Genomic DNA, 25,901 nt, shown 5'->3' with positions numbered 1-25,901 from the left:
CTTTTATAAATTATGAATCTTTTTGTTATCAAAATAAATCAACTGTCTCAGCAAGGGCTACATGCTGTTGAGCCGTCCACTGTAACTTTAACAGTCCATCCATCCATCCATCCATCCATCCATCCATCCATCCATCCATCCATCCATCCATCCTCTGACCTCCAGCCGTCCTTTTATGTGTGTGTTATTGCACATAAATCTGGTGTGGAATTCAGCATAGTGTCATTAATTTGTTCATGTCATGAGTGTATGGGATGTAAATGGGTTGGCAGACTCTGACTTCAGCTTATATGTGCCAGTTTGAGGCTGATTTGCATGATGGGTAGGATGTGTCAGTGTGCATATACCTGGACGAGTGAGAATGTGGCGACACCTCTCTAAAGGCCGTGAGTCAGGGATGAAGATCCTGAATGAATCAGACACCTTGATGGTGTTTCTGCAGCGGGTAATGGGCTTCGGATGGAAAACATTCTCATCACTCTCAGATGAATTGCTGAAGATTAAAGTGTTGTTGAAGGCTGAGGAAGAGCAAAGCTTAGGCTCGACCCAGAAGAGAGAGAGAGATGAAACCCAATTGTAGAGGGGAGACAGAGTATTGATTATCACAGTGTGTTGGCAGTAATGACACACAAAAAACAGGAAATATTTCCAAAAGTAACTTTTTTTTGTACTGACTGCTCCAGATTTGACCTGAGATCACTGATATGTATCAACACGCACACACACACACACACACACACACAAACACACACACACACACACACACACACACACACACACACACACTTCCTCTTTAAAACACTATTTAAGAATGAATCTCCCATTTATTAACAGTTAACGGGGTTCAATCTGTGGTTCAGAGATGTAGAGACTCATTCATTTATATTTATTATATTCTTTATATAGCAGATAAAAATTGATGGGAAATTCAATTGATCAAAAATGACAATGGATTCTTTAGAATTGCCATTACCATAAAATTCTATCACCTCTCCTTCTTCTGAATAATAGGAAATGATTGCGTTATTGCGCTCACAGGTTCCACCAGGAAATTACTGGAGAATTTTTTTTTATATCTGCTTGCACAGTGTTATCAGCCGGAAGTGCGCACCCACCCACACACATACACACTCACACAGACGCACACGCACACACGTACACACACTCGCCAGCCCTTAAACTTGATGAAGTTTTCCTCCAAACTTTATTTCTCTCCGTGGAGCAGCATGGCGCAGATCAACAAGTGGACTCTGTGCGCTCTGAGCCTCTGCTGCGCCGCCTGGACCGGGTCGGCACACACAGGAGGTAAGAGGAGCGAAGGGAAGGGGGGAAGAATCAAGCGGACAGCCGTTTGGTTCGGTTTGGTTCGGTTCGGTCATTCCGGCCGCAGTTTGTGGTTGAACAACAGCGAAGCCGTTGGAGTGTTTCTGTGCGTAAACGGAGCCAGAGATTCCGCTCTGCTTCGGTTTATACGCGATCCGTTAGGACAGAAAGATCTGGATTTTCCAATGGAAGCTTATCGATTTTATATTCAGAAGATATTTATTAACACAGAGCTTCCTGTTAATATTTGTGATCTTTCCAAAACTCACATTTACGCATTGTGAGCTGTTGTGTTTGGCCTAAAGACTGATCAATAATCTATAGATTGCAGATCTTGTTGTGTCTTTATTAGTGCTGCTCCTCCAGATCACAGTCTGTGTGTGTGTGTAACACTCAGGCGTCACTGTAGTGTGTGAGGCCCCTTAAATCCTTATTACTGCATGGAGAGATATGCCGTCATGGGCCAAAGTCCAGCTCCACAGCTCCCAGTGCGCCTAGAGTAAGACCCGCACCTGGAGCCTGGAGCCCGGCACCTCTTCCTCCTCTTCCTCCCTCTCCTGCTCAGACAGGAAGGGCTGATAGTCAGATCCCCTGTGAGGGTCTGCGGGGGTCTGGAACCACTTGGTATTCAGTCCTCCATCCCTGAGCTGCTATGACTCGATAGGAAGTTAAGCGGAAAATCCAGGTTGGCAATTCCATGTGTGTTAGGTCAGATGTTGGCACAGGGAATGTGTGTGTGTGTGTGTGTGTGTGTGTGTGTGTGTGTGTGTGTCTCAGGGGGTGGGGGTGTTAGGTGATTGACTGCCATACCAACTGTATTCCCATAAGGTCAAGCATTTGTTTTTCCATTCCTTACCTGGGTGTCATACACACACACACACACATACACACACACACACACACACACACACACACACACACACACACACACACAGAACGTTCTCTGCATGTTGGCCTCTGTCATGTTGTACGATGTCAACTGAACAGTTAGTTGCTTTACACAAACATCTGTCAACGGTAACTAACGGTTACACACAGGCGGCACAAGATTGCTGTCATCACCTTCAGGCTTTTAAAGTATAGAAATGTGAAAATGTAGCTGCTAGGCATTATTTTAAAATGCAGAGCCATTTATTACCGATCATCCTCGTTCATCCCTCTGACGTGTGCGATTAGACGCCACACGCTGAGTGCAGAGAGGCAAATTACACACAACGTGCTGAGCTTTTGTTGGCCAGAGAACATTAGCGCTGGCTGTTATCACACTACATCATTTAAGGTGCACAAACAATAAGGAGCTCGCCGGGCCTCTGTGTAAGTAAACATTAGTATCATCAATGCTCAGCTAATCATCTGAGGGAAACATAAACAACGTGTCTCATTAATTTGCGGAGACATTTAATTAGAGGCTCACTTGGTGTTTGAAGTGGAGCCCCGGGACACCGGCGTCTCACCACGTGTCGGCTGAATTAGAGTTGTGAATAAGGATTTTTGGGGCCAGTGCTGTCACTGGGAGCCATTAGGGAGCGTTAGATGAGTACACCTCCGACTGCAGAGCTCTTCTTTCTCGCCCAATTAGGCTTTGTAACCTCGTGTTTTTGCTCGCTGAGACAGCAGGCAGGACTTTGGTTGTCTAATGAGAACGCGTCGGTCTCACTTCAATGGCGAGCAGATTAGTTTGCGGTTAAAACAGCAAGTCGCCGACGCCGCCCGGGTACAAACTGTTAACGCTTCAAAACTTTCACTACGTTTTCATTTCAATTTTTGTCTGCGCAGCGATGAAGGGGAATATTTAGAGTAAGCTAAGATTCAGACGAAATTAATACGATACATGACGTGAATATTCATGATTCATGATCTTCCTGAGTCGACTCATAAGAGGAAGTACAGCAGGTACATCCGGAATACTCACATCTGACTCAGAGCGTTACACGCTTCAGTAAATCGTCTTATAATCTCATAACGGAACTCTGCACTCGCTGATTGAGCTGTGATGTTTACATGAAAAATGGGTTTATAGCCTGAAACAGATTCGAGTGACAAACACACTGACAGTCTCTCCCTTTGCTCTCTCTCTGTCTCCACACACACACACACACACACACACACACTTGCACTTTCCATTGGTCTTCCCTTACTGCATTACTCTACTTGTTGAATCTTGTTTGGTTTTCCCAGTTTTACTTTTCTTTCTGCTTAAATGGAACTGCGGCCTTTGTGCTGATTCTCCTCTCGGCTGTGATCGAGGATCCGCACGGCACGACGGGAGCGAGCGCGCCTTTAAATGTGCAGCGCTCGCTGTGAGCTGCAAGAGACAAACACTAATGTGTGCCGCTCGGCTCAGGCTGGGTGTTTTCAAGGCAATTTGTCTCTGTTTGAGGCGAAGAGTTCAGCAGCTCCGTCTGTCTGTGTGTGCATTAAATAAATGATGTGTAAAGTGATAAACTGTATGAATCCAAATGGATCAGGATCTCCCCCGAGCTAAGTAGCCAATAGAGTTCAGACCGTGGTTTGATTCTGATCGAGCAGAAAATTGAAAATTGAAAGTATCATTTTGAGGCTCATTATGTTTCAAATGATGGAAATTTTGAGGTTTGGGATCATTTTTAAACAAACATTTCAGTCTGTATCAAGTATCTGTATGCATCCATAAAACATTTTCAAAATCAGATGAAAATACCAAATTACGAAAAGAAACAATAACATTTTGGTGCACAAACTTTCCGAATTGTTTTGTTGTCGGAGTTTAAGGAACGAAGAAGTTTTGTGTCTTGGCTCCAAATGTTCAGCTTTGCTCTTCTTGGTATCAAACTGTAAGCAAAGCTGAAGTTCAGCTCACCACTAGGTGACGCTGTTCTCTGTAACAATGTTGTCTCCTCGGTGCAAAAATCGGGTCAAACAGTCAAACGGTTGTGAACAAACCACCAACAATGTGGCTGTTGTGATTGTGATTAATAATTGGCTGGTGGATTACTGTGTAATTTGTAGTGAGGGATTTAGTGACTTTGTTCGTGACCGTGACTCCCAGATGGAACACAGACCACACACACACAGACACACACACAGTGACAGTGAGCCTGCGGTCAATGGTTTGAGATGTTTCTGGTCTCCCACGCTTCATTCTGCACATTTCACACATGAGAGAAATGAAGAGTGTGTGTCCGTCGTCCTGTTGAGTTTCTGCCTTTGTGACTCACTGTTGACTCTGGTGTGTAAAGAAAGATTATGAAATGTATCTTTCCCAATTCTGGATATGATGAGTTTTTCCAAGACGCCTCTGACTGGCCGGCGTCATGGCAACCCTTTCCTGTGAAGCGTCCTGGAGTAATGATGATCGTCCACTAAGTTATTTTTAGGGAGACAGTTTCAGGAAGTGGTGCCGCTTCCAGGATAACTGAGCCCGTGAAGATAAGTCGCTCTGGAAGAAGAGAGAGAGAGGAGAAGAGAGAGTGATAGATGCAATATGGCTGATATGAGTTATGTAATGCCGTCTTATCGTCGCCTCCTCCACGGACGGCAGGATATCGCAAAACGACATCGACAGATTTCACTGAAACTCGGTGGGGCGGTTTGATGTGACGCAGGAACAACCTGTTACAGTTTGGTTCTGATGGTGGCGCTATTTCTCACTGTTTGACTATCATTGGGTGCCAAAGTCGAGTGGGCGTGGCCCATTCTTTAGCCGACCACATGAATGTGGCTCGTGGTGGAATTGTTGAGAAACTTTGGATGGACTCCTCCCACCTTCACGCCTGCTGCAGCTCGTCTGAGGTCACACTGCCCCCTGTGGCCGACGGTGGTAAATTCTTCTGCTTCTCTCAGTTTCTCCATCTGTCATATTCTCTTTGATTCCTCTTCATATTTGTCCTCCATCCAACTCTGACGGTCTTGGCCTTTTTTTCTGTTCAGACTCTTCAGACTCTTTCATGCGGTCTTATGTGTCCCCACACTTCACAGCAGCAGTGGAGACGTTTGCACTGCTGCTCGCCTCGCCTGCTCTCCATATCGCTTTACAATAACACACAAAATGGCAGCTATTGTGCGGGTTGTTGCTCAAGGGTGGATCATCAGAGGCAGGACTGTGACCTCCTTTAATGCGGCAATGCGCTGCTATGTGCAAACCTGCTAATCTTCCCTGGTGAGAATTCAACAAGAATAACGGACCGGACATGGCGGTGGAGAGCAGGAATGTGGACTGCATGGCTGAAGCTTGGACAGCGAGCCGAAACAAATACAGCGTACAGCTCGTCCTCTCATTCCTCCCCTCAGACCATTATCTATTACTGATTCCTTATTTTTGGACTCCAAAGTTAAGAAGAGCTCAACCACATCATCCCTCCATGGATCTGAAGCAGAGTGTGATCAGTTTGAGGTGTGAAATGGATCATTTGACGTCGTCGTTCCAACATGTGATCGGGTCTGAAGACCCTCCCAGTCTGGACCGGGCTTTGCATAGTCTGAATGATAAACAACAGTTAAAAAAGAAAGAAGAACTACAGTATCGATTTCTCCATCTAATCACTCGGTGCATCTACAGGACCATTTGCCGGAGCTTGACATTTGCACAGACGGGGAATGAGCCTCTCGCTTTCTTCTGTCCGCCGCATTGATCCGCCTGTGTAATTATGTCCACGTCAAAGAGGAGCGAGCCCAGGCACAAACATTCACTCCTGCAGTTTGTAGAAGCCTGCAAAGTCCTTTCACAATTTGATAAATGATAGCTGCTGTGTGTGTGTGTGTGTGTGTGTGTGTGTGTGTGTGTTAGTGTGTGTGTGTCAGTAAAACCTCACACTGTGCTCCAGGCCCGGCCTTAGAGAACCTTAGCCTGGGGGGGCAGGGAGGAGCTTAAACTAGGGGGGCCCAGATGCAAATATTGGGACATAAATTGAGCCAGAGTCCTAAACTGACTCTACCTCGAGGTATCCATGACGACATGATAATACGTGTTGTGGGCTCTTTCAGTCTGTCACCTTCCTGTGGTCCTCATGTGTGCAGACGCCTCAGTATCTCTGCATAAACACTTTGTTTCATTACGACACGTTTACCTTCCATATCACACTTCACCTGCTGCCTCGTATTGAGTCTGAGTCTGAGTCCGTCAGCGCTCCCTGATTTTCTGATGGAAAATAGTGCTGCTGCTTGGCAAACTGTGAATCCAGGCGATGCTTACGCTCATCAAAGCAGCGCGGCGGTGGAGGTGAGGAATCGGCCCGTATCAAATTCGTATTGATATTACAGATAATGCAATATCACAGGAATGCAAAGACAGCAGAGTGCGTGTTTTCAAATTCATTTTTATAATGAAAAAACAACAGGGAGGAGAACGGTGCGAGTGTGCGGCAGATGTGTTTGACTGTCAGCAGCATTATCCAGCCTTCCAAGGAACGTGTCAGCCTTCATACCTCCTTCTTAGAGAATCAAGATGAAGAGTGAATAGAGCAGCACTGTACATGTTTATCCAGACATGACATTTGGCTCATGGAAACAGTGCGGATAACCGGATAACCATGAATTTAGTCTTTGCCACAACTGGAAATGTACGGAAAAATACCCTGAAGTTTGTGAGAAGTCATGGAAATGTTTTGAAAATGATTGAAATAAAGAGGGAAACAAGGAGGAGGATTGTTCCTCAGGCTGGAGCTGGCAGGCAGAGACTCGCTTATATAAAAACCTCCTACTTTGTCCAGAAATATAAAAGGGAAAAGGTCACATTAGAATCAAGCAGAGTCCCTTTTTCATCCCACCTCCAGCCTGCATGACTGCCAGTGTTCCTTCGTCAGCAGCCGCTCACAGTCATGCTCCCTAATGGCCTCATACTGCTCTACAACAGTCAGTTGCAACAAGTTCATGCTATAGTGGTTGTAAAGCTTGGTAGGGAAAGGTTTTGGAATTTAATTTACAATGAGCATAGAAAGCCTCCATTCTCCGTGGCCACACTCTCATAAACTGCATCCTCACCTCCAGACGTCCATGGAGCAGGCTGAGTGGGGTCGACTGACTGAATTCCCCTTTTCCCTGGTGTGTGACGCTGTTAGAGGAGCTTTTGTGATATTGAATTTTACCAATAAGCTTAGCCTCTATTACAGCCTGGCTTTGTCCTCTAACAGGCAAGTGCAGACTTTCTTGCTCTCCTTTGCCGTCCCTGCAGACGTCTGACCAATCAAATCGCACCGACGTATTGACGGCATCCTCTTTTCTGCCACATCTATCTGAAAGTGTCTCTGAGTTTCTCCCCTGCGACGGCTTCAACGATCCACCCTAAGACTTCCATGTTCTTAACAAACATTGAGTGTATCTGGTGTGAGCCCCGGACAAGCTTAGCCTGCTGAATGTGGGATCGTTCCCCTCGGCTGTGAGGAAGACTCAGGATGGCACAGGTCGAGTCTTATCTCTGCCCATAAATCAAAATGAACGGGGTGTTAGAAGTCATGTGGGGTAAAGGTGTGTGACTCACTGTTGTGTGTTAGATGAGATCAATGTTGTCTTTTCTTCAGCTTCTCCCATTGGACGGAGGCTTGGTGCTTTTCATTATCGATGTTTACTTTGTTCCCTTTATCACGCAACGGCAACCAGAGGCAGAGCGATATTTGTTTCTCATCTCTGCTCCAGATAACTCTGTTGGCAGCGTGAGGCAAAGATTACATGTTTACACTCGGGGGGGAACAAATCGTAGTCTATCAAAATCGAAACTTGACAACTGAATCGTCTTGTTGTGTGTTTGTGTTACATTAATCCTGAACAGGCAAGCAGAGATTTTTACCAGTAAAAACCATCAATTCTGACATAATTTATTCTTTCCTAATATGAATAGATTTTTAACAAGCAAACCCGAGTGCATCCCTTTTGACTCCTGCCGTCACTTTCAGCAGCACTTTCCTGGTGATTATGCACGCCCACATACACCTCAATTAAAGGATAAGTTTGTTTGGTTATTTTTAACTTAAGCCTCCGTCCTGGCTGTTCCAAGCACAACAGCGCCAGCTGGTGCGTCTCCGAGCAAACTGGTTCGCTTCCGAAAGCTCCTTGTTGTAATGAATGAGAATCAATAGAGCAAAATTATGAGGACACTAGGAAATCTAATCCCAGATTTGTCCCCAGCATTACAATGCTGCACAATATAAACCTGTCTCTAGCTAGTAGAGCTGAGAGTGTTGTGCTGTACATTGAGATTGCAGTGAAAGTTAATCCATCCCTGGTCCCTCGACAGGCTTTTGAGAGAAGCAAAGCGTAAAGAAAATAGAGTACAAAAGAAAGTGCAAACACATAGAAGCTATAAGAGAAGAAACAAACACACTGCAGGATCTGATCAAATGTGGCGGTAAATCATTTCACTTAATCCCTGTATGGATGATTTGTCCTCTGCCTCTGCTTGCTTCTGTGTGCAGCACCCACAAACCCCCAAGTGCCCTTATCAAGGGCAACGGCAGGAACATTAAGGTAACACATGCAAACTCCCCAATAGGACGCAGGCCTGCGTGGGATTTGAACCTCAGCACGGCACGGCCACATTGTTACTGAAGCACAAATTGTTGCCTTGAGTAAAATGAAGCAGTTCACCCCAAAATGGACGAGGCTGAAGGCAAAATGACACATAAATAGTCTCCACATACACACTCCTGCTGTTCTTTGTAGTTAACTGCATTGATTTTCCATGCTTGAAGATTTCAAATGTCGTATTAAACGCTCCGGTTCTTGTGAAGTTGTGAATAAGTCACTGTGTGCTGTGTAACTTGGACTTAGCCGTGTTGGCAGATGGTGCCTGGGTACTCTCCACCCTGCAGCCCTGTACAACTTAAGGCAAACGTATGTCCACATCATTGTTTGCCATCTGCTCCTTCTGGGCTGAGAAGTTGCCATCTTCTGTCAATTAAAGGGCCAGTCACGCTTTTGCTCCTCCACGCTTGCTGGAGGAGACGTGTCCCTAACCTGCGGCTCAGCTAATCGCACAAACAACACGTTGGATTGTCGTCCTGGAAACAGACTTCCTACGACTGATTGGCTGAATACCAACCCAGGCAGCCTCTAATTGGCACTGAGCGGAATTTATGGTTCAACAGCGCTCGGGCTTTTGCGAAATGCCAGAGTGTAGAAGCAGTGAAGCGAGAGGGGATTGTCTGGTTCACGCTGTTGTTTTGTTATCGTATATGAGACCGAGTAGGAAACAGGTAAGGGCTCAACTAAGGTATTGAAGGAAGAGATAATGCCAAGGCAGAGGGAGAGCAGACAGTCGGGTTTGATAAACATGGCTATTTCAGATTACAGCTGCCAGGGCTCGGGGGAGGCGGGGGAGGTGAGGAGGGGGGGGGGGGGGGGGGGGGGGAGATTTGAACCCTCAAAAAGGCAGACAGAAAGTCTGATTTTCCCGAAGCCTCCAGCACTGAAAAACCAAGATAAAAAAAAAAACATTCATGGGTCCAGGATGGAAGAGACGAGCTGACATGAAAGCTAAGTCTGGCTCGCCGCCGACAAACATCTCTGCAGAAGCCATGGAGCTCTGTAGCGACGATTAGCTCGCCCGTTGCATCCCTCCTCCTCCTCCACCTGCCATAGCAGCATACAGGCCTTAATTAAAAAAGTATGGATCTCGCTGAAGCCTTTTAGATAATGAAAGGCTTTCCTGCAGTGCTGCTGCTCTGCCTGAAAGCAGACTTGCAGCATATTCAGCAACAACAAATGCTATAATAACATACCGGGGCTGTGGAGTGAAGAATGCCACTTTTGGGCGTAAGCTTCTGTCTAAAAACGTTTGCAATCGCAGTTGCGTGCAAAGTACAAAACAAACTCCCTATCCCGGCCAGAGTTTGCGTCATGCTCTATGTGCTGATCTGCAGGATCGGGCCTGTCTCCCGCCCAAACACGATTACGTTCACTCTTCTCTCCTGACTGGAGGGGAGCCCCCTATCTGTTCCTTGACCACACAAGCTCTTTATTGTGAGTAAAAACAGCAACGCCGTGTTTTCCTGCAGGTGCAACACGTGTCAGTGTTTTTCTGCAGGACTCCTTTGATCTGCTGGAGAAAGTGCCTAAGAAGGTGCTGGTAGCTCACTTTGATCCTCCCGACATTCTCCTCCTGCCCCGGGAGATTGATGCAGGAATGAGGTCATCGTTCTGTAGCTGCTAATAGGCGACATCCCATCGACATTATAAGCTACAAACGTATTGCTTCTTCTCTCATCACGCTGGAAATTCTTCCCATTGTTTGTTTGCTCGTTTCATCATACAGTATCTGATACAAGGTGAGAGGCACTGGATTGACATGTGAATAAATGAAACTTAAACAAGTACAAATGCAGCAAAGCAATGAAAGGATCACAGTGAATAAATATATCAATGCACAAATAAGGAAAATAATACAGCAGGATTTGTTTATGATCCATTCTGAGCTGCTTATGTAATCAGGAAAGCACGCAAACACCTCTCTCTCTCTCACACACATACACACACACACACACACACACACACACACACACACACACACACATACAGGTTTGCCTTATTTGGTCTTATGGGAGTATAACTGGAATAGCTTTGACAGGCATTTGGCTGAGTCACCAGCAGCCCTTTGTCCGCTGGCCCCTGGGCTGGGCTCTGATTAACTCTGACTTTACTGTATACTACATTGTAACCCTATCTGCACTGCCAGGGCCCATCCACCCTTCGCTTTCTTCACAAAAACACACACACACACACACACACACACACACACACAACAACATAACACTCTGGACGAATGTTGCAACGCCACATTGCTTGATGAACGGAGTTTGTACTCTTCGCTTGGTGACACATTCGGTGAAATGAGTCACTAAGCTGATTATTCAGGCTTTTCAGCTGCTGTGACTAACTGCGGCTGATTTATAGGGTTGAGTTTAGATTGTGGTTGTTCATTTGTGTGTACGTGTGTGTGTGGGTGTTGAGCAATGTTTACTCCAGTTGTGGTGTAGTGTAGTGTGTCCTTTATCAGTGATGTCAGCGCACCAATCAGCCTCTTAGTCACCGCCAAGACCTGAAACGTTGTAATTTCATCCACCATGTTGTGCAGCTCAGGTTAATCCTCTCATTGTAAAGTTTGATGGCTCTTTAATCCACAAGGAGCAAGAAACAAATTAAGACATTTAAATGTGGAGGACAATAAAGCGTTTTTACCTGCAACACAATGTCACACAACGATGCTGCTGAGGTATTATATTGTATATTATATTCAGTCTGTCTTCAGCTGGTTATATTGATCACTTTGACAATATTGCTCCTATGGTAAATTATTTGTATACAGTACTTGTGTTGCTACGGGTTACCAGAGTTCATATTCTCTATTTCTCTATTCTCTATTTCTAGTGTAACACAAAGGCACGACTTCTACAGTACAGTTGTGTGGGGGAGTCAATGTCAAGCTCTGATATAAATGTTGCTGACAGTTACACACACACTCACACACACACACACACACACTGACACTGGACTCCCGGTCACCTCGCTTAGCCTCATGGGAAATGTAGCTTACATAAACACATTCATCACAATTTGTTTTCCCCATCACAACAGTTTTTCCCTTGATATTGAAATTGCATAAAAAATGTTTCAGAGAGAGAATTGACTCTGTACAAATAAATCCAGAGGAAAATATTAGTTATAAGTAGCTTCAATGCAGCTAGCTTCTTTTTCTCAGGAGCTTGTAGTGTAGCTAACTACTTTATAGTAAGAGAGTAGCTTGGTTGCAGCTTAACTACGTGAAATCATGAGTAATTACCGTTACAGAACCTGAGCTTAGAAATGTTAGCTTGATTTAAACAACTACAGCTAGCATTATCCAGCAGGACATAAGCTAGTGCTAGCCAAGCAGAAATCACGTGAAGTTGTTACACGCTGTGTTCTGAGCTGTTTACTACACCTTAGGCCGCACCTAAGCTATTAACACAGCGACTTCAGTGATAACTTGTGTGTAACTGCCATAATTACAGATCTGCGTGCCTATTTTGACTGTCAGCTATTTGTTTCAGTCACACACACACTCTCACACACACACACACACAGTCTCCCATGTTTGCTCAGTATCTTCCCAGGCTTCTCCCTCACGCGTGCTTTCAGATGCGTTTACGCTCAGTGGGATCAGAGCGCCCAGAGAGACACGCTTCAGCTGGGGTTTCTGATGACAGCACCCATGGGAGCCGTCTAGACTGGCATTACTCCACTGTCTCCCTCTGTTTCTTACTCCATCTGTCTCACTTTCTCTCCAGCATCTACCATACTTCAATGTCACCCCCAAAACTGTGTGTGCTTATTGCTATATCGTCTATTACTTCATCCATCACTCAGCAAAGCACCGGTGGCGTTTGGCTATTTGACGGCCACCGCCCGAGTGTTGCTGAAGCCTTATTTGACACGAAATTCTTAGAAAAAAAAGCAAAACACCAAACAAGCTAGGACCCGACCCCCTTACGTGCCAGGGCCAGGAACAAGAGCGGCGCTTGGCACAGGACACATGTTGAGCAACGCAGATTGTGATCCAGTTTGAGCTTTCTGTGGCCGCTAACCTCGGCCGAGCGTGAAGTGGCAGATCCAAGCTTCAAGTAGAGACAAACTGCCAACGGAGATGATGCGCCCAAATCCAAACCGTCCGTATTTCAGGGATATTTCTTCATACTCATATTTTGTAAACACCTTCATATTTCTGGTTCAGCTCAGAGGTAACAGCAAGTTCTGGCTCATCGTGTTGTTTTTGTTGTTCTGACTCGTAATCGCTCTGACTGGATATTGGTCCGGTGTGATTGAGGAACACATTTCTTATTGTACTTCTGTCTCTCTACCAGGCGGGGAGCAAAAATCAATAGCAACACACAGTTTCCTCTTTTCTCCGCAGGCAGCCAAACTCTGGCTCGTTGCTATTTAGAAACGAGTCTCTGTCACATGGACAAGTCTTCACTTTGTCTCTGCTTGATCCTCCTTTGTGTAGACCGAGGTGGCTTTGAAGGCACCCGTCGATGAGAGAGAAGAGAGAAAGCAGTCTAAATGTGTCATTATTCCTCTGGAACGTTTGCTCAGTGGACGTTCAGCAGCGAGGGCTGTTTGCATAGCCAACATGGGGTTTGGCACCATGGAGACAGAGACCCAGACTGTCATTTCTCCCCTGCTATTGAACTGAATCTGCCGCCGCTTATCTGCCCCCACAAGAGGAATGAAAATAGAAAATATCATGAGGCTTTGCAGGGATCGACCCCCCCCTACTGATCCCACACCGCTCCGACCCAAAATAGCAATGCCATAGGCCGAGAGCAAAGAGACGGGAAGCGTTTGATCGGTGCTCGTTGTCCCTGGTGGTTGAATGCAATTGCACGGTTGATGGAGGAGGGCAGGTCGTAGCGGTTAGCTGCTGCCCTCATTACCACTCGTGTGGAAGAGGGACTGTTTGTTGACTGCTGCGCTGACAGGCCGTAGCAGGGTGGCTGCCATTACAGTGTGTGTGCTTTGGCAGAGCTTTTGACCTTAGAGGAAGGAGAATCCAAAGGGGCTGTATGCATTTTTAGTGTGTAATATTTCAAGAAGACTTACGTAATGTGCAGAAATGTGTTGAACTGCCCTGAATGCATCGTTTTGGATGACATCAACATGTAACACCTGGGCAGACACACCCACAAAGAAGTATTTGGCCAAGGACAGGGGCTTGAAGATACAGAACGTCAAAAAATAGATAAATAATGGCCTGTCGTCACTCATTGTGCACAGAAGGGTCACAACAAAAAGCTTCAAAATTGGCAAGAACGGGAAAATCTCTATAATTTGTCCCCTCAAATGTTTTTTCTCCATTCACAACAGATAATAACTGACATTAACCCACGCGTCTCAACTCTGTCTTTCAAGTCTGAACCATCTTTAAATACCAGCCTGTACAGGTTCTTCTCCCCTCTTCTCGTCTGGGGGGAGATCTGAGGAAAGTGAGCCGCTTAAGTCCGACAGAAGGGAAAGCTTCTGGCCTGACCTGTGAGCAGCAGGGATGAGGCCGGAGGGAAGTCTTTTCCCAGCAGCGCCGCTTTCACATTCTGATCAGAGCAGCTGGAAGAGTTTGGTGTCACCTGTTCACTGGATTCAGCAAAGCCAGCTGTTGGGAATGATGATGTCAGTCGGAAAGTGTGGTGTGTGTGTGTGTGTGTGTGTGTGTGTGTGTGTGTGTGTGTGTGTGTGATAATCATGAATAATGTAAAGCTCAGTCAGGAAGCTTGTGTGTTGGGTGAACTCTTTTCCATGAATCAGTGTTTATTTGCATTTTAAAAGCATATAACACACTTAGATATGATTAATTTTACATTATTAAAACACATCATTTGCAGCGGCAGCAGCAGCATTGTGCAGTTTGGCACAGAAACAGCAGTTTGTTTTTGTTTCCTCCCTGCTCTCTGCTGTAGCGAGCTCATTCTGTGCTGCGCTGGCTGCAGGAGGAGTTTGTTTACTGCAAACTGTGGTGAACAAAGTCGTCATGCAGCGGGAAGTCGCCTTTGAATGCAGGTGTGAATAAAAGACAAAACAAACTGGGAAAATGGATTTGAAAAGCAAAAACAATGAAGCTTACCTCCACACCATTGATCACACTTTCCCTTGAAACTGAAACTAAATGATTTACACCTCGTCAGTCACTTTGCTAATTTCCTCCAATATGCTGCTGACGATTTGCTGCAGAGCAAAGTGTGGCTGTGCTGCGTTCCTGTCACCTGCCCAGGATGCTTTCATGTGCTGTGTGGATTTATGGAGCCGCCTCAGTGGAGCTTCAACTCAAAGTACAAAGACATCTATAAGGTCTGCAGGGAAGTTTCCACGTCATTTTATAAGATATAAGTTGGTTAGTATGAAGAGTCCTGGCTGTGGGACCGCTAGCTGTAGGTCTCACACTCACCATGCTTTGTGATTAGTAAACCAATCTCCTTCTGCTGCCCCCAAAACAGCAGGCTGTCAAAGCATAAACATTGAAGTCTCTCAGCAATTATACAGTCGCACTTCTTCACCTTATCTCACAGCCCGAGGTTACAGCTCGCTGCTGTGACCCAATTTATTTTAAGACTCACTGAGTGCCACACGGAGCAGAGAACTAACTTTGTCATTTTATGTTTCCATCTAACCTCAGCACATGGAACACCACCCGAACTCTTCATCTTCAATGAGCTGTGCGCCCTGAAGGATGAGCCGGGACCCTGCAAGGCCATTAAGGAGCGATTCTTCTTCAATATTGACACGGGACGCTGCGACCACTTTGTATACGGAGGCTGCGGGGGAAACGCAAACAACTTTCAGACGCTGGGGGAGTGTGAGGAGATGTGCGTCGTGTCCGGTGAGTTTGGCCTCCTGCTGAGGACCTCAAGCTAGATTTAACAAACACTGTGTGGCCTTTTCTACAGATTCAGGTCACTCGCTATTTGGTAAACACACTTTAAATAGGGCATATTAACTTGCGGCAGTCAAATTTAAAGGTCCAGAACTGCCCTGAGATTATCCTGTAACATATTTCACACACCCACACACACACACACCAACACACACCCACTGAGTTTGATGATTAGTGAGCAAGTGTCTCTGTTTCCAGTCTGAAAGCATGACACAGCTGACCAATCACAGCTTTAAAGGGACAGTACCTAAATGTGTCTGTTTTCACTCTGCGTGCACAGTGGTGCTGCAGCACGGTTGCATAGCATGTACTGTAAATCAGCGTGTTTCTCTGCACATTAAAGCATTGTAAAGGTTTCAACATGGACCTTAAATGAAAATGAAATGGAATAATCCGTCTCATTTAACGACAAGTGTGAGCCCAAAAATCCACACGATGTCACAGTTCATTTAAACACGTCGTCTTTCTGCATTCACCCGTGAACAGGAAGGCGTTGGTGCTGTAGATGATGGGTTTTGTTTTCAGGGACTGTTGTTACCCATTAGGCTTTATTGCTTCCTTGGGCATATAATCCCATTACACATTTGTTTTGTTGGTGTTCAGCTAAAACAGAACATTTACAGCATATTCATTCTGAACTCAGCCTGCTGGAGGCATCTCATTCATTATGAAAAGGGCATTTTACAGCGGGTGGTCAGTATTAGATTGTTTCCTTTGCTAAACAGACGCAATTGATGAGAAATGCACGCTGGCCAAATGTAATAGAACTAATAAGAGTAACAAACTATAACCACTAAACGCCTCAGCTGTTGAGTCTCTGTTTCTAAGAGGAAATTGTTAATAACACAAAAGTGGCAAAAGGTCACTCAGGCAGTTTGGTAACAATACAACGCAGTCAACAACATTCTGCTCAGGTAAATCTTCCATATCAACAAAACAGGGCGGAAATCTTCAAATTACAGGTGATATAATGTGTTATCATGTCATTAGCACAGATAACAGTCATTATCACACGCATTGAGCTAACTGCCAAACAACCAAACAAGCCAGACAACAACAAACATCACACAGGGGCCAAACTGCTTTCACCTCTGAAGCTCACAGTCACAACGAACGGGACTCAACACACTTCACACTTTAAACTCTATTTGTACTCCTTAATTCCTCTGATTCATGTCTACGTTATCTAAGAAATTGCATTCAGATCTGACAAAAGAACAGTGCTCTTGAAAGGCAATCAGAGCTGCCACCATGAGATCTTCCACACCCCAACCTGAGTGAGATGAGTTATTGTGCCACTGGTTGCTCTGAAAGCAGCGCTGAGATCTCTAATTGGGAGAATTCATCAGACATTCACAGGAGACTGAAGGTCAAAGTGTGAAATGGATTTGAATGTGTTTTGCGTCTGATGATGGCGCGTGTGTGTGTGTGTGTGTGTGTGTGTGTGTGTGTGTGTGTGTGTGTGTGTAATGCAATCTGTCATGTGCAGCAGACAAACAGCACACCTGTAACACAGGAGCTTTCCTGATGAACACGCCGTGCCCTGCAGCGCTCACCAGCAGAAAGCAGAACAACAACTCATCTATCAAAGTGTCGACGTTCCGTTATCCCGTGGCGTTTATTCCCAATGGCGGCGTGTAACCTTCACCTTCGCGCTCCTCGCCGCGTGCCACGCGATGAGTTCAGGATGCATCGTGAATTCATTTGCATCCTGTAGGCATCTCTGACGTAGGCGTGTTCATTTGAAATCCCTTAGTCTAGAAAATCTGAAGAGATGCAACCTGCGGCATGAAACGAAATCACATGAGATCATAGGAATCAGACGCTGAGTCTAAGTTTTCACTCAGTGATGATGCAGGAGGAGAGAAGCAGCACAGAAGGGTTTAGACGAGTAGAGCAGGGGGAAGCATAAACATGACCCTCACATTCCTCCACTTCTGTCTGCATTCATCATCATCATCATCATCTTCTTCTTCATCTGTACAGTATCCTGTGTTGATCCTTATAAGGAGTTACCAACATCAGTGTGATTGCTGCAAACATCTGAGGCCGTCCATGTAATCAGAGAAATAAGAGTCTGGAGCTGTGAGGAGGAGCCTGAAGGTCACACTGATCTTCTCTGGCTGATTAACTTTGATGCATCTGGAAATTAATCTACAATTAAATGAGATTAAAACCTCGCCTCGTGCTTTTCACACAAACCTGTGCCTATTTTTAGTTCAGCCCAGCGTCTCTCAGTGTGGTTGCTGTTTCTTAACCTTCCCTGTGTGACGTTATGATGAGGTTCTGATGACGTCTGGCTGCGGCTATGTGGCTCTGGGGTGCAGACAGACTTGTAGCTGATGTGTAACACTGATGTGTAACAGCTCCTCAGACAGTTTGTGCTTCAGACTGAGCAGATGTGAGGCGGTGAGGTGAGGTTTCTTCAGCCAGGCTCCAGGTGCTGTTAAAGTGTTTATGGAGGGATACAAGCCAGCTGGAGGCAGATCTTAAACACTAAAGTAGGGCAGAATAATCCAGAGCCTCTACCTCAAACTACAAATTAAAAAAGAGCAAGAATATTGAGATATTTATTCCCTTTCCAGAGAGTACAGACTCCCTTCTCCTCTCCGGGGACATGCATTCATTTCTCCTGCTCCTTTCACTCGATGGCAGTTAATGATGATCCTGTCTCTCATGGCCGCCTCAGCGAGGACGGCCTTTACGATCACATACCGCAACAGAAACTCTTTATCTTTTATTTTTAAATATCTCTGTGACCTTCTAGCCTCCATGTTTTACTGAAACCCTAATGAGTCATAAACCCCAGTGTGCCTGTGTGTGTGTGTGTGTGTGTCTGCATGAAGAGGTCAGAGAAGCAAACGCACAGTGGCACTTTCATTTAATCTTGGCTCCGGGCTTAAACTCAGCGTGTGAACACTTTTGTTAAAACATAATAAAGGAAACTGATGGTGACATTAAAGCTGCCAGCTCAGACAGTTTGATGTTGCCCGAGGAAGAGGAGGAAGATGGAATGATGGGCTGGAAGAGGTCGTTTCCAGCGGAGATCACAGATATTTATGTAAAATCTAATCTAAAGGATGCAATGTGTGGTTACATCACTCCTATGACATCACAGGGGTTTATGTGTGTCAGAGCTGAAAAGTGAAAAACTGAAGCAAAGTCGACTCCCCCGACACACACATTTTATCAGTGGCCTTAGCCTTCCCGACGTTGCATCAGTAAGTAACACTTGTGATGTCATAGAGGTCATTTCTTACGGTTGTTTACAAAGTCTTGAACGGCGCCCATTAAACTGATGTGTGCCCCTTTAATAAACAGCCCATAAATGGCTGACGATGACTATTAATTTGTCTCAGAGCTAAATGCCAGTGATAGTAAACATGAGTTGCGTTGGACTTAAAATTTTAAAAGTGAATAACATGATAGAGTATGATTTATAATCTACTTTATATAGAAATAGGTTATGCTGCTGTGTGATTACGTTACCTCTGTCTCCATCTAGCGGCCAAAGGCGGTTATGCACCTGTGTTCATTCAGTATTTCGGTTCATTTTATATCAATTCCATTAGAAAATCAGTGATCCGTCTTTGTCGGGAGGCTCCGGCCAAGAGCGTGTCAGCACTTACAGAACAACGCCGACCTCTCATGGTACACAAAGGAGGCAGAGGAGACGAAGAGGAAGAACCTGTGATGGCCCGGCCCCAAATCAATTAGATTAAGTTGAAGTTCATACACTCTTTTTATAATTCCTTACGACTCATCTGGCAGAAGGAAACCACAAACCTGAATATGAAATTACATCTGCACACACCTGTCTTCAAAATGTGAGTGTGTTTTGTTGAAATATGGACGATTCTCCCTGGAGGACAGCCAGGACTCAGAGACGCTCCACTGTGATTCACACACACACACACACTTGTAAAAAGAAATGAAAAATAGCTGAACGATAAACTCTACCTCTCTACCTTCACTGTTTGTGAATAATACATTGATGATTGCAGGTCGACCCTCTGCCCTGTCGCTCTGCCCTGTGGCCCTGCCCCGTCGCTCTGCCCAGACGCTCTGCCCTATGCCCTTTCCCCTGTCGCTCTACCCCGTCGCTCTGCCCAATTTTGCCATTATAGAAAGAAACATACCTTCATGAAATCAGTTACTGAATGTTTGCAGTTACTGTGACTACAGCAACATGCAAACAACAAAGGTCGGATTGTTTTCTTTAAATCAATCTCGCTGACACTTGTTTGGCTCAGCAAAGTTTGTTGTTCCTCAGTGAGATGTTTTGTGTGCGGTGGTAACAGCAGTGGGCGGATGATGATGATGATGTTTCATGTTCTCTGTCCTTGAAACAGCTGGAGCTGCTCAGACCTGTTTTCCCTGAAGGCACCGTTGCAGCTCTGGGCACACAAACACGCCTGAAACACAGGAAATATCACTGATAACACAACGCACTAAGATCAAACCTGTCCGTAGATGTATTTATATGTTTTTGAGTTTAAACCAGATTTCTGTGGCTGTCTTTGGGTCTTAGAGTTCTAAACTGTCTCGTACAGCTATTACGTTTTATCTCTGGTCGTCTGTTTGTGCGTTTTTGCAGCATTTTTCTGTGTGTGTCGTGTTTCTGATGTTGACTGTCATGACTTCAGTCTGGGGTTTAGAAGGCTTAGAGCTGTTGCACCCTGACATTATCCAGACTCCAACATTTACATTTACATTTACACTCGGCGGATTCCTTTATCCAAAGTGACAAGCAATCCAGGTTTGTGACAACAGCAGCAAAGAGCAGATTAAGGAAGACGCATGGAGGGAAAAGTAGAAGACAGTGTTCCAAACGTGAAGTCTGTGAAGTATCGGTCGTGTTTTGAATACATTTTGGAAGAGCAATGGGAGTTGAGAGACACAACTAACAAAGGAGAGGAATGTGTCTGAGGGGAGGTGTGTGTGTGTGTGTGTGTGTGTGTGTGTGTGTGTGTGTGTGTGTGTGTGTGTGTGTGTGTGTGTGTGTGTGTGTGTGCGTGTGTGTGTGTGTGTGTGTGTGTGTGTGTGTGTGTGTGTGTGTGTGTTGCGTCCCTCCTCTCTTCTCATCTTTTTAATCAAATTGGTCTTCTTGATTTTGTGATTCTTGAGGCGTGACATCTTAGATATGAGATCAAACCTGCAATCATCCCTGTAACTACATACAGTATTTCATATTTCAGACGTTTCCACCGGCGCACGTCGACGCTTTCATAGCAGAGGGGAGAATTCAATTCGAGCAGTGAAGCTTTTTTATGAGCTTTAGACTTCACTCTGTTTCGCTGGAGGCTAAAAATTATACTGATCAATCCAGAGTGAAGACAGAAAGAGACAAAGGGCTTCTTTCCTTCTTCCTCCAGCAGGCTGAGTAACTTTAATGTAACTGTATAAAAGGCATCGATCCTTATCGTTCCTCTCTCTCTCTCTCTCTCTCTCTCTCTCTCTCCCAGCTGATAAGGACCCGTGTCACCTGGACGCGGCTCCTGGTCCCTGTCGAGGCCTGGTAAAGCGTTTCTTCTACGACAGGAAAGCTTCAGAGTGCAAGCGCTTCTATTACGGCGGCTGCTTTGGAAATGCCAACAACTTCCGGACCATTGCTCAATGTCAGGAGAGGTGCCAGAACCCAGGTAACAGGAAGAGCAGACCCCTGAGAGGGTCCATAGTAATCCTCACAGCAGCAGAGTCTCCTCCTTAAGACAATCATAACAATAAACTGTCTCGCTTTTACCTTAAAGTGACACACAAAGTCTAACTTGTTGCCATTCAGGTGGTCGGAGCTCAGACTGGAGCTGTGAACTTTATCAGGTCGCACAACAAATGCAGAGAAACTCATTTGAACTTTTAATTTTTTCATCTGAAAGGTTTCTACCTCTGAAAATTAACTTTTTGATGGATTCTTGCTGAATCACTTAGATTTCATTTAGATGTCGAGTTTGTCAAAGATCCATACGAAGAGTCAGTGCAATTTTTATTTTTATAATTTCAAATGTAGATGAGTTCCTCTTGTTTATTTAGTAAACTTCACCCATTTACAGACCTTGGCCTTTCCAGCCTCATTCCAATCTAATTAAAGCCTAGATACCTTTATTAGGATTGATCCAAGGCTTCCATTTGTTATAATTTCAGCTCAAAAGTTTATTTGTTGCTGATTAACTGTGATATAACTTGAGTTTTTGGTTTATTACAGACAAAGTCACAACAGCACCGCAAGTCGTCACACAAGCTCTCCCACAGCCAACCATGCTAACAGGTAGAGCGGCCATTTTAACATCAACTACAAACATATATAAGACAAAGAAACAAAGTAACAATGTGTAATCACTTTGATGTCCTCTTGCTTCACACGCTTATCATATTTCCCGCTGAGATGTTTGTGTTTGTGCTCTCCTCAGACGAACTGGCTGCGGGCCAACATCAAGCGCACCTGAACACCACAGAGAAGCAAACTGCAGGTGAGCGAGTGTGACGTGTTTCTGTGAAATGAACCGTTTAATTGATGAGAAAAAACAACATTATCATTTTAAAGGGCAGTGGAAAAAGTTCCCAACAACACAATACAACAACAAACACAAAAACAATCACATCGACTAGTTTTGTTGCTGCGGGATGATAGCGACCTGAATTATGACGAATCACTTGCTAACACTAAGACCTGGATGACTGAAAACCTTCACAGACAAACTATATGTTCAAGCTTGGTTCTTGTTTATACTACATTATTATATCACATTTAGTAAAAACTTTGGCTTCAGAACTTTTTCCACGATTTAGACACAAGAAACTAGCATCACAGGAGAGAAGCATACTAGCATAGCCGCGTAGCCCCAGAGCAACATGGCGCGTGCGTCCTGTTCCTGTCGTGAGGCTAAACCATCTCTGGCCTCATCCTCAGATCAGGAAAGTCAACATAAAGCACTGGCCGCACATCCAGCTCCATCATCAAAGCCTTCCTAGCTGCCAATAGCTTTAGCATATAAAACACGGGCGCAGGCGGCAGACAGCTCGGCAAATTGCCTCTGTGGTTGATGTCAAAGGGCAGAGACGGAGTGCATCAGGGTCTCGCTCTCTCAGCCCATTTGTCACACATGCCCACTCAGTCATTTCCTGGGTAGTAGAGGTGAGGGAGGGCGTATCACCGGGCTGCAGCTTGAGTGCAGATCCTGGCTCGTCTTCAACAATTAACCTGTTAAAAATTCCATTTCGCTTCTGTCAGGAAACATCGGGAGGGAGACAGATTCTTAATGGGTCACGCTCAGCAATCCTTCTTTCTTTTTTCTTCTTTATATCAATCTGTTGTAATGAGATCGCCATGATTTTGGGTGAATGCAGATGTTTTTAAATTTAAAAGTCTCAGATAGAAAGTGCTCATATGCATTTGTAAAAAGGATATGTGTCTTTTATTTTTTGAGTGTGAGCACAAACAGGAAGCTTTTATTTTGAAGTAGCTTGAGGGAAACCATGGGTGTGTTTGTTAAATGTCAGAGAGGTGAACTTGGTCAACTTCAACTTCTTAATCAATTATTGTGGGGACTTTTTTCATTACTTTGGAAAATGTTTACAATTTAAAACCTTTTTGAAAGAATGACATTTGTTCCATACAATTAAACCACAGCAGAACAACAATATCAGTCGTAAATTAGGAGAAGAAGTCATTGAGAGGCTGTGTGATCAATGTGATGGGATTGTTTGGGCGTTTCTGACCCCTAGTGGTCAAAACTGAAAGCTCAATTCAGATCATTTGCTCTGTTTTGGATAATGTTGTCTAAGTGGCCCATATTGATACTTGTGTTTTATGTAGTGAAAAGAATGAGGTCAGTTTGTGTAGAGACGGCCCCCAGCAGCAGCAGCAGCAGCAGGATGGATCCATTCCTCAGTGCGACGCGTTAAAAGAGGATGAATTACGGCGCCTGGCAGGGAGCGAAGGACTAATGAATTCATTACAGGCCCAATTTACTCTCACTCTTTCTCATCGGTGAATTAAAAAGCCGGAGAGCTCGGGGAGGTGAAAATCTATTCCAGCCGTAAAGAAGCTGCTGCTTAATGTAAAAGCGCTCAGGCGTGACTCATATCATCAGGAACACGTTAGCAGGATCACCACGCCCTTCACGGCCATGTAGACTATTATCGCCTGCATCGCCATGTCACGTTATCTTTGGTTGCCATGGCGTTTAAGATATCTCATGACCACTGACATCACATGGAGAGGAAGGGGTTAAGTGATCCAAACACAGGATTATAGACGATTTAGTTTGATTTCTTTAAAGCATAACAACTCTTTAGCCTCACTGTCTTTGCTCATTATCTTCCATTCTAATCATATCTGGATGTTACTTCTGCAAACTTGACTTATTGAGTTTTGTCTCCAGTTTTCCGCACACCGGAGTTCTGCTTCAGTCCTGTGGACATCGGGCCTTGTGATAGCAAAGACAAGAGGTTTGCTTACAACCCCACAACCAGGAAGTGCCACCTGTTTCTCTACAGCGGCTGCGAGGGGAACAAGAACAACTTCCACAGCCGGAGAGTCTGCATGAAGAAGTGCATGAACGCCCGGATCAAACGTGTGTAGAGACGAGCAAACACACACACACAGCTACACACAGTTAGGCAGAATGGATCGTGGATTGTTCTTATTCCGTGGCGTCTGATTTGGTGTCTCTGTCCTGTTGCAGATCAAGGCTCCAAGATCATTCGGATAAAGAAGAAAAACATCGGCAACATTGTGTTCCGCCGATTTTGAGCCGTGGGCTTTGCATGACATCATACGCTACTTTAGCATCACCTGTATTTATGTCCATATGTTCTTTTTTTACTTTGCTGATATCTACGTTATTGTTGTGCTGCATTGTTTGTAAAAAAAAAAATGTTTCTGTATTTTGCTTTGTAGCTCTCACATGCATTTTTAAATAATATCAACATTTAATCAATATATCTACATAAACCCCCTACTCTTTTGACAATAAACTGATTTGTTTTGCATGTTTCATCTACACTGGTAGAGTTTAAATAATATAGATATAAAATGTGTGTATATTACAGTGTCAATGCCTTGTTTTTATAATGCTAAATAAACAAAGACACTTGGGAATAGGAAACAAAATTGCGGTAAGATTCCTGATCAATAACAAACTTCATGTAACATTGGTCGTGTAGCTCCAGTATTGATAATCAATCTGAACACCAGCTTTAGAGATTAAAGCTGCCAGATGACCTACAGGCAGAGCAGGAATGTATAGAATGAGTCCAGGAGGCTCATTCATCATGATGACCATGCTGTCAGAGCTGAACATCTATATGTACAAGGTGATGAATAAAGGTTTAAATGTGTGGAAATTAAAGGTTCTTAAATCAATTTTATGCAGCTTCATAAATCACAGTAATGTTGTTGTTGTTGTTGTTAAGGTGAACAGCAGGGGGCAGTGTTGCATAAAGTACGCTGTGCTCTCACTTGGATGCACAGGATTTGATTCATTGCCTTCTCTTGCAGTGAATTGAATTATATAGTATTATATAATAAATGTCAGCAGTCTCCTTCCTCTTTATCTGTTATAATCGCCCATCGGTGATAAATGAAACATAAAAGCGTCGTTGGCTTGCTGGTTTGTTTCACATTTACCTGTTTGTGTAAAGGGCGCGACTCTGCAGGCTGCAAAGACTCGGATATCTTTTGATCTATGCAAATTGGAGGAAAGGATATCAGAAATATGACTCATTTAAGACCAAACTCAACATGAGCTGCCTGATCGTCACAGTCAGCAAGATCAAAACCTGATGGTGATGCAGAGCTCTGTTTCTTATCAACGTTTAGATTTAAAGATTGCTAGGTTTTAGTCGTCAAATGCTTATATGCTGCTATGTGGTTATCATGCAGTGGAATATATGTTATACATGCTATAAAGTCAGGAAGCAGGTGTTTCATTATTTTACATATTTAGTTTTATTAAGATAGAAGAGGATGTTGAAGAAATCTACTGTATGAACCTAAAAATGAGTGCAAGTCCTATTGCAACATTGTCTGTGCTCAATTTGACCTTTGCCACAATTGTACAGGTCTTAGTCTCTGGTGGTTAGAAAGACTGCAGATACAACATCTCTCTCTCTCTCTATATAATATCCAGACCAAGTGTACAGAGCCACATGATCAGCTGGCCCCCACATGGTACTGTTAGAAAGAAACATCTATAAAACAAGAATGTTT

The 25,901-nt window shown here is 44.5% G+C and overlaps 1 protein-coding gene across 1 annotated transcript; it reads left to right on the top strand.

Moving 5' to 3' along the window:
• Window positions 1–1,110: 1,110 nt before the first annotated feature.
• On the top strand, window positions 1,111–25,055 carry tfpia (tissue factor pathway inhibitor a). The gene is made up of 7 exons (XM_076160571.1): window positions 1,111–1,305; window positions 15,434–15,637; window positions 21,157–21,333; window positions 21,894–21,956; window positions 22,099–22,158; window positions 24,073–24,264; window positions 24,376–25,055. Exons 1-7 carry the CDS (start codon window positions 1,185–1,187, stop codon window positions 24,441–24,443), a joined length of 885 nt encoding a protein of 294 aa, XP_076016686.1. The 5' UTR covers window positions 1,111–1,184; the 3' UTR covers window positions 24,444–25,055.
• The last annotated feature ends 846 nt before the right edge of the window (window positions 25,056–25,901 follow it).

The sequence above is a fragment of the Genypterus blacodes genome, unplaced genomic scaffold (assembly GCF_046128005.1).
Source record: "Genypterus blacodes isolate CSIRO-AG114 ecotype Tasmania unplaced genomic scaffold, CSIRO-AGI_Gbla_v1 ptg000106l_1, whole genome shotgun sequence".
NCBI classification, from domain to species: domain Eukaryota; kingdom Metazoa; phylum Chordata; class Actinopteri; order Ophidiiformes; family Ophidiidae; genus Genypterus; species Genypterus blacodes.
Note: the sequence above shows the minus strand (reverse complement) of the source record. Positions and strands in the feature narration are given on the sequence as shown.

Bases quoted from the DNA above. Each gene is read 5' to 3' on its own strand.
- tfpia (XM_076160571.1), top strand. From the start codon at position 1,185: ATGAAGTTTTCCTCCAAACTTTATTTCTCTCCGTGGAGCAGCATGGCG. The intron at 21,957-22,098 runs GTAGAGCGGCCA...TGCTCTCCTCAG, and splicing joins ACAGCCAACCATGCTAACAG to ACGAACTGGCTGCGGGCCAA. The intron at 22,159-24,072 runs GTGAGCGAGTGT...TTTTGTCTCCAG, and splicing joins CACAGAGAAGCAAACTGCAG to TTTTCCGCACACCGGAGTTC.